Raw genomic sequence first — 9,832 nt, 5'->3', positions numbered from 1 at the left:
TATGCTAAACTAGCAAATAAACTGAAATAAAGCTGGACTTAAATGCCGTTAAGTGAAAATATCATTGATCTCATAAATGAATGCTCCCCTTAATGAAAAATCCCCCTGATATTCAACATGAATCATATTTGTATTGTTATAAATGAAATATAATTGAGTTGAGATCAGGGTTTCGGATCCGGATCCGGATCCGCAAGGATCCGCATATTTTGAGTCCAAGGATCCGGATCCGGATCCGCCAAAAAAATGCGGATCCGGATCCGGATCCTTAGACTCCAAAAAATGCGGAAAAAATGGAAAAATCTACCTAAATTTATAAAAAATCTCAGAAATTCTCTTGATGAGAGCCAATCTTTAAGGTTTAGGTTCAGACTTGAAAATTAAAAGTATTTTTGACTTCGAATTAAAGAATAAAATTTTTTGAAAAATTTGGTGATTTTATTTTTATTGTCAAAGATCCGGATCCGGATCCAGTAGGATCCGGATCCGGATCCGGATCCGCACTGACCAAATTTTGAGGATCCGGATCCGCATAAAATCAATGCGGATCCGAAACCCTGGTTGAGATGGTAGTATCTTCAACACTGCAGAAAGTCTTCAGTTACATTCAAACCTAATAATAAAACCTAAAACCTATTAAAAATTGTAAAAAAGTACTAATATTGTAGTACAATATGTGATCAAGATAACAAAGGAATATAAAAAAACCACAAATGGTTAATTAATCTTATAAAAAAAACCCAGACAAATCCTGGGTTAACAGAAATTATTAGCTAGGATTGTATCAAGCATCATATACCCAGACAAGCCCTGGGCGAACAAATCTTCGTTTTCATAGTTCATAAAAAATAATCACAGTTTCCTAACGGACATTTTAAGAAGACTACATTAATTTTTAAAAAATCTATATGTGTTTAAAACTTCGATCGAATGCGCTAATTGGTTATGGAAATCAAATGTAACTAAACTAACGGTTGCGCCCCTAGCATCTGCATTGTTGTATGCGAAGAAGTAGGGTAGAAAATAAAAAATAGCCATAAACCATATAATATTATTTATAAGATCAAATCTGAACATAAAATGGCTGAAACCCACACTAGTTCATATGAGAAGCTTCCCTGAAATTAATAACTCTATCGGTTTAATAGTTATGGAGATCTTAAACTTCAGACAAAAAACTCTTACTACTTTATATAATAGAATAGGCAAGATAATTTAGACGAAAGTTTTATAGATCCAGACAGAACCTGGATGAACAATTGGGATTGAACAAATGGTATTTAAAGGACATATATTTTAATACCTAATGTATTATAACGAGTTAATAGAAGTTTTATTAAAAATCAACAAACCCCCATTTTTAATTAGGTATAGTTTCTAAAAATAAAATTTGTTTGGAGGAGGGGGAATTTTTCCTATGGACGATTTTTCTTTGAATTTTCCCTCCCTCAAAAGAAACACGAGAGGCTATATTGTAAAGGAGAACCGTATCGGTTAGCGAGGTCCTTACAGACAAATAAACAGATCCTGTTACTTATATGTAAGGATTGCAAATAGCCTAAAAACATTTTTCAACGAGCGATATCGTTTTTGTTTTGTAAAATAATCAAAGTAAAAAAAGTCGAAGTCGAAAAATAACACACATTTTGTACGAAAAATAATTAAACCAGCAGATATTTTCAATGAAAATGAGCAACTCTGAACTCAACACTTGAAATTTAGAATATGCAAAAAATTTCGCAATAAGTGCAGTTCAAAATATAATATCTTTAAACGATTATCTCCAAAAAAATGAACTTTAAAAGCTGCCAAGCGGTAGAACGTATAGATTATGCTCGCACAAAATTTAAAGCGACTAAAAAAGGCCTACAAATAATCTGGAATAGTCGTTACTCAAAATTGCATAGTTGTTATATCGCAGTGCAGATAGATGCGCGACAAAGACATAATTTACGCAATTTTTTTTCTTCGGTCAAGCTTTACCTGTGCGTCATAGGAACTTGGCTATTCCAGATTAGTTATTAGCCTTCTAATGACGTTTAACACTGCACAGGTTTAAACCATTTGGGGTTAAGTAGAAAATTTATAAATATTAATTATAAATAATGGTTTGGTATAATAACTAATATTAGTACTTTTTTCATTGAACTTTTTCATACCTTTTTTTTCCTTACCCCCGACATCAAGAATTTTAAAATCTTATCCCCATGTGAAAAAATGTCAACATGATATTTTGTTTTGTTTTAGTGTTTTATGACATTTTTTATGCCATGTGCATTCAGCATTTAAAGTTCATAGATATTTGGAGATAATCGTCACTAGGAACATTTAACCGTGAACTCAACTAGATCCAAAATTAAAAATTTAGTATTTTAGTTCATTAATACCCAGACAAACCCCGGGTGCACAAGTCATACATGTATATACATCAGAGAATCGATTTTCGCAACATATTAACATGTTTTTCTTTGTATCACAATTGGAAATTAATACAAATATACATCCTAGCAAGGTTTTCAAAACAGCAGGTATGGCATTAAGATCTATAAAAATAGCTAGCCAAGATATGTTGAGCAACAAATTATTTAGGTGTACGTGTTTTGACTTATTTATCGTCTGACATTCGAGAAAAGTTCAGTAAATAACTTTCTTCCAACTAAAAATAGTGTAAAGTGGAAAATAAACCCAGACAAAACCTAGGTGAACATAAATTCATGAACAAAGTTGCATAACAAAAAAGAAAAAGATTATTGGTATGCAACTTTGTAGATTTAAAAAGAATATTAAATTTTCATCACAGCCACATTCACAAGTTACAGAACGCCGATTTTCAAATATTTGAATTGTTCCTTGGTTAGGTATCTATCTATTAAATATTTAAAGTTAATACCCAGACAAACCCTGGGTGCACAGATAATCTATCAAATTATTTTCAATTATAACAAAGTCAGCTAATAGGTATAATTTTAGTTAACTACATCATAATTTTGTCTGATGGCGAATTTTAATTTAATTAGCAACTTATTACAATTAAGTACCTACCTATATTTTTGGGGGTATTGACTCGTAAGTTTCTAATAGTTAACTATAAATCTAAAATTTACTGTTTCCTATGAATTACCCAGACATACTGAAAGCTATCTATAATACGATGCGATAAAAAACTTAAAATATACAACAAAATTCGATTATAATGACGTCAAGATAAAGGCCTAAATGATTCTCTTTTGGAGTTCTTACAAAAAATCTCCATTGCATTGCATTGAAGAAAAGCGGTAAATACGCCACGGTTCAAGAAATATAAGGTGACCGCTTTTAAACTTATTTTTATGTTTTAGTATATTTTTCTTATTTTTTTGGTAAGTTTACTTTTACTACCTATGCAATATCTATATAAAAAAAAATCCCTATAAAAATGTTTAATAAAAAATTGTTTTTTTGGGGGGATAATGGTTTAAGCTAATCCTAACTGAACTAAAACATAACCTTAGAATACAAGTGTTCAATATGTAAAGAAGCATGTAAAGCAAGTCAATGAACTTACAATTAATCTTACAATTGTATCATGGTATTTTTCCATTTAGTTTTTAAGTAGGTATCAATTTAACCCTAAAGCATTTTTTTGTTTGTCATTGATTTAATACCCCATAGTTCTTAATTAAGTGGGAACTTCTACCGTTTAATTAAACCCAGACAACCCCTGGGTGCACAAATTAGCAAAGATTGGAGTGTGTTTTCATGATTTAAAGGGCATAGGATAAGGATTTTTGTAGAGATCCCGCAAAACACGGTATTTTGTACATAAAAAAAATCCTATAAAGCTTATAAACTCCTGTATAGATAGTTTCCTATCAATATCAATTGGGTAGTTATTACGAAAAATTAATACAAGAGACGTATTTTTTTTAAAGGAGGGGTAGGTTACGGGTAAAATCCAAAAAGGTGTGTGTTTTAAGGCTTAAAATAGTAGTAGAACGATAATATTCAATAAATATTTGTACTTCTGATTGAAAAGAACTATGTATAGACAAAAAAATTTATTTTCAAAGTAAGAATAGATTTTTATCGTTTTACTACTGTTTTTAACTTATAACACATAACCTTTACGGATTTTACCCGAAACCTACCTCTCTCTTTGTTGTTCAAAAGATGTAATTTTTTTGGTCCCTAAGATTTTAATAAATGCACTTAACACTTGTATTACGAGATCTATAAATAGATTCTTTCCAAATTAAAAATAGTAAGTGTGTGGGGGGGGGGGATACCTAAACTTTAATAAATAAAAATCATGAAACACATTCCAGTAACTTAAATTTCTATTTGTGTACAATAATATATCATTCATTCAGGGTTGGCATATCGGGCACTTTTTTCGATAGCGGGCAGCCCGATTGGCGATTACCCAAAAGGGTTTTGGGGACCCTTTTAAGCAAATGTCGTAAAAAGCATATAAAAAGGATATAAAAGAGCATAAAACAATACCGAGACTTATTACTAGAAATAAAATAGCCTAAAACCATCTCAGGACCTATAAAAGCTCCACTGGAAAGGAGAACCATATCGGTTCAGCGGTTAGCAAAATCCTTCTCTAGATACTAAAACAAGCCTACTAATTTATATATTAGTTAATATCACCCAAAAAATAGGCCCACCTTCCCTGTTTTTTCACCCTTCTCCTTTTTTCACCATCTAAAACAAGAGGGTGCCCAAATCTGCCCAAAAGGACCGATAAAAAGCGGCCCAAAACCGCCCGCCCGATATGCCAACCCTGCATTCATTAGGTAGTATTTATCAAAGTGAAAGAATTTTTAGGTATGGTTTTAAAGAATTTCAATATTGATTCCCCACCCCCCACCCCCCCCTCTTCTGTGATTTCCCTTTTTATTTTACTTGACTATATAATGCCGTTCAAGGAATTTTCTAACAACCAAAAACAATAATGGCTGGTCATATCAACGAAAATTTAAGACCCAGACAAACCCTGGGTGAACAGAATTAGGTTAAACAAGTTCTAGATTAGATAATGTGCATGCATTAAATGCTTAATATCTTACAAGAATGAACATGAACAGATATCCAACTTAAACATCTTACGTTGTTTTAGAGTTATATTAGATAATGCTTTTTCCATTCAGTATTCGTTATCAGGTATTGATTCTTATTGGGTGAAGTTTCAATGCATTCTGTTTGTCAAATCGTTATTATATCGTTAAAAATCATAAATCCAGACAAACCCTGGATGAACAAGAGAATAAAGAAATATATAACATTTAATATGGATGTTTTTTTAAGGGAGGAATTTTAAGATGTATTTTGTACAAAAAAAAGTTCAAAGACGTTGGGGAGCTAAAGGTATGTAGATACTAAAAGTTCATATGAGAGTTGAATAAAAAAATCTTTTAACAGAAATAAGAAACAGTTAAGTTGTTGTGTAATGAAATTATAAAACTTAAATATCTAAAGCTATGAAATCAGCAAAATTAATTAATATCGAACTTAAAAATAATATCATGAACTCCAGACATAACCTGGATTTACAATACAAATTAAATTTGCCTTATACTTAAATAGATTTTTTTTATATATTTAGAATTCATATGCTATTAATTTCCCATTATAATAATTTTCTTAAACACTAAACCCCTGATTAAAATTCATTTTTATGATTTGGCCTAATATTCTTCAAGTATTCTGGTTAGATGAAAATATTAATCTGTGCACCTTATAATACAATGGGATGTCTATTATCACAGCCGAGTTTTACACATTTATCATAGGATTCAGATCCATACTTTCATTTATTTACAAAAACAAAATATCCTGTAAAAAATCAACTTAAGTATCTTTGATACACAATGCAGGCAAATTTTTAAAGAATTCTTGAGTTGATTGCTTACAATACATACTATGAATAAATATAAAACAAATTTTGAAAAAACACTTTATTAAAGAAATATACAATAAAATCACGAATAGAATTCTGTTGAAAGGTTTCTAGCAGTAATTTTGAGATTTATATGATGTTTCGGCCGTGGCCTTGTTGTAATCATTTTGGGTTGATAATATTTAGATTGGTTTCTTTACTTATTCCATAGTGGAATATAAGAAGCAAATACAATTAAAATCATTTTACAACATTCATTACAATATTGTTTACAAAGTTTTATCTGCATTTAAAACTAAATCAAGTAAAAGGTAAAAACAAAACAGTGAAAAATGTAGGCTAACAAGTTGCCAAATATTTCTAAAATTTCCAATTTCTAATTTATGTTTTGAAAATTAATTAAAAAAGGGTGATCCATAATTCTTACCATGTGAATAAAACACTTAACTTCTAAGAGCCTAAACCTATGGGGCTCACACTACCCCAGCTTAACCTTACCTGTCTTAAACTATCACCTAAGTGGTTTCCCAAGGTTTAACAAAATTATGTTAGGTTTTGAGTTGTTATTTTTATCAAATAACAAAGAAAAATTTATATTGTTAAATTGTGTAGAAAAGAGAATAAAAGTTTATTGTGTGTTTACTTATGGATATTGCCCATTTAGATTGGAATCAAGCTCTAGCATAATATTTATCTGCGCTCCCTCTCATCCTTAATCCTGGGTTGTTCCTCGGCACCTCCCCCACGCTGCCGCTCCCTCTCCCTTTCGCGATCCCTATCTCCCCGATCAGACCTGTCCCGTTCCTCTCCTCCTCCTCCACGCTGTCTCTCGCGCTCACGTTCACGCTCTCTTTCTCTGTAGCGGTCATCGTAATACTTCTCCTCGCGGCGGTAATCGCGATCGCGGCTGCGAGACCTGTCACGCTCGCGGTAGCGATCCTCATATCTTGGTGATCTGTCTCTCGCATATCTGTCGGGTGATCTGTGGTGACCGTATGATGATCTGTGTCTGCGGTCAGGTGACGACCTATGGTGGGATGATCTTGAGCCATAGCTTTTACTTTCAATGCCATGCAATGTGTCCTGTAGACTTGTAATCAAAATTCTACAACGTTCATCTGAGCTAACCTTGCTCTGTTTGATCAGGGAGATAGCTGTTACGAGGGTTTCAATAGCACTTGGATATTCCCCGTTAGCAGCGTCCTGAACAGCTCTGGCGATTGCACTGCTAGAAACTGTGCGGTTGCGGGTCATAATTTCTTCAAACTCTGCTTCTGACAAACCATGGGCAGCTTGTGGTTCATGATAGACAGGAGCTGCGCTAGCCGGTGGAAAGAATGCTGGGTTCACATGAACACCAGCAATAGGTGGTGGGCCACCGTGCATGCCTGGTGGTGGAGCTCTGACATGGGGCACACCAGGCATTCCTGGAGGTGGTGCAGCCAGGTGTGGAATTCCAGGCCGAACTCCAGGCATGCCAGGTGGGGGGCCCCTTAGTCCAGGCGGGGGATGAGACAATGGAGGAGGGCGTAAACCAGGTGGTGGCGCACCAAAACCAGGAGGTGGAACATTAACCGGAGGACCGGCTGGTCTTGCGCCTGGAGCACCTAACGGTGGCCTGTAGCCAGTTGGTGGGGCTGCAACGGGAGCTTGTGGCTTGGCAGGTGGCGGCACAGGCCTGGTTTTGGACTGAGACTCAAATTGCAGCAAATTTTGCTTGTTGGCGAGGGTTACGACAGGATTCTGTCCTTGCAAAGATTTTTTAGGCAGGGACTCCATCACCTTCTTCATGCTCTGTTCGCTGCCAATGCTAACACAACAAAAACCTTTGCTCTGGCCATTAGCACGATTTTCATAAAACTTGACCTCAACAAAGTCAGGAACGCCAACACCCTCGACTGCGTCCTGAATATCTTGGTCCGTAGTCCACCAGGTGAGATTGCCAACATACAGCTGAAACACACGTTCAGTCTTCAGCTTTGGTTGACCAGAGGCAGCAGCAGCAGAGGCTGCACTACCTGCTGACATTTTGCCGCTGATATCAGGTTTCTCATCCTAATAGAGAAAATATATTAAATAAATAAATAAATAATTAAGCCAGTTCTGTACCCTATGGAAGGACAAATTAAGTATATACTTATTTTTAATCCAATATCTTTCAACGAAAATACATTTGCTTTCTGACACAAAACATTTTTTTTGAAGAGCGGCTACTCTACATATCTGGTCTACGTCCAAAGTAGTGACATAGGCTCAAAGCTGTACAATGTACTGTATTGCCAACCGCGCTTTTTTTTTGTCAAATAATACGTACTGGCTGTGTAACAGTCAACATTTTTAATGAACATACTTTTACACGTTCTCTTTAATAAGCTTATTGTTGCTGCACTACTTTTGTAATAAAAATGTGTCATCAAAACATAAAAAGGCTAAGGTATAATATAAATATTACCTTTTTGCCAGCTGTTAGAACATCATCGTATAAATCTGTATTTTCATTGAGTTCATCATTGGGAAACTCTTGCTCTACGTCTGCGTAAAGATCTATGTCCACCCCTCCGTCGGCCATTTTTACACTGGTCCGGGATTATACACAGCTCAATGTTCTTACTTCTGAAATAAAAATGAAATTTAGTTTTAGAAATCAATAGGTACAGAATAAACGTGGATATTATGTCAGGGGAAAAATTGTCGATCTTCAATTCCAATACGAATTTTACTTTATTGGAACACATGAAAATCTAGTGTGATATCAAAGTAATAAAATATCTATTGTGTTAGATTGTTAATTTGCAGAAATAATAAAATTAATAAGATTTAAAGAAGAAAAGGATTGGAATATTTAGAGGCTAGGAATCATCTTATAAAATAATAGAAAAAAAGTTAACTATGCTGTGAAAATTTAAGACAAAGTAATGGGATTATTTAAATATTATTGATAGTTAAAACAATCGTGTAACTATTAAAATAACTTTAAAAACAATAGAATATTTCAAAAAATAACAGTCTGTCCATTAAGATCTCGCTGAAGAGTGAACAGGCTTAGGTTATTACTTTTTCAAGGGGGGGGGGGGGGGGGTCACTTGTCAAGGTGGAGGTACGTAGAGGTGTGTACGTGGGTGTATTCACACCCCTTCTAAACTATGCCTAGGTGGATACACCCCACTTCTACTGTGTGCCTCTAAATGTAAGTTTTTAATTTTATTTTATAATAAACTTAACATAGGTATAAACACAGTACAACCTAATAACAAGACATTTTATAAATAATATGGACATTCTAACATCGCTAAACAAAGAATAATTTCCTTGAAAAATAATTTACTTTATGAAAATATGTCCTTAATGCAAAAGCTTCGATAATAAAAAAATAGAACAAATTTTAGATAAAAACACGTTAAAACAACCTAAAAACAGACATGTTATGCATACAAAACATTTTTAAATCGCTTAACGAAAAATATTTCACTGTATGAAATTCTGATAAATTGCTGACACTTCAAAAATTTAATAATTTAAAATAAATCAAACATATATAAAATTGCACGGCTTCCCCTTGTTTATCATGTGTCGGCCATGTTGGAATAGCGGGGAGTTGGGGACTAAATGGACAAAAACTTTATCAACAATTTTCCCCTTAATATCCATAGAAACTATTTCTTAGTTGATAACAAATCCAATATATTTAAGGATCTTAATGTCAGTCAAACCAAATAAAAAAAATATATAAACCAATGTAAATAAAACAAAACCTTTTTCTCTCATACAAATCATATACAAATAAGGAGAAAACATGACGAGATAAAATAACTATTCTTGGGAAAACGACATTTACGCTAATCATCTAAGAGGGTGAATTATAATCTAGTGATTTTTCATTTCAGTGGAAAATTTAATACTAAACGATGCACGATTTTTCAGTATGGCTTAGATTCAGTACTATTCCAG

The 9,832-nt window shown here is 33.6% G+C and overlaps 1 protein-coding gene across 1 annotated transcript; it reads right to left on the bottom strand.

Moving 5' to 3' along the window:
• Nucleotides 1-5,927: 5,927 nt before the first annotated feature.
• Nucleotides 5,928-8,540, bottom strand: Cpsf6 (cleavage and polyadenylation specificity factor subunit 6). Its single transcript, XM_080150308.1, has 2 exons — nt 8,337-8,540; nt 5,928-7,939 (listed from the first exon to the last, which is right to left on the bottom strand). Exons 1-2 carry the CDS (start codon nt 8,451-8,453, stop codon nt 6,575-6,577), a joined length of 1,482 nt encoding a protein of 493 aa, XP_080006434.1. The 5' UTR covers nt 8,454-8,540; the 3' UTR covers nt 5,928-6,574.
• Nucleotides 8,541-9,832: the final 1,292 nt, after the last annotated feature.

Source organism: Acartia tonsa, chromosome 2, assembly GCF_053477335.1.
Source record: "Acartia tonsa isolate MP-2025a chromosome 2, ASM5347733v1, whole genome shotgun sequence".
Lineage (NCBI taxonomy): Eukaryota > Metazoa > Arthropoda > Copepoda > Calanoida > Acartiidae > Acartia > Acartia tonsa.
Note: the sequence above shows the minus strand (reverse complement) of the source record. Positions and strands in the feature narration are given on the sequence as shown.

Bases quoted from the DNA above. Each gene is read 5' to 3' on its own strand.
- Cpsf6 (XM_080150308.1), bottom strand. From the start codon at position 8,453: ATGGCCGACGGAGGGGTGGACATAGATCTTTACGCAGACGTAGAGCAA. The intron at 7,940-8,336 runs GTAATATTTATA...TTTCTCTATTAG, and splicing joins TTCTAACAGCTGGCAAAAAG to GATGAGAAACCTGATATCAG.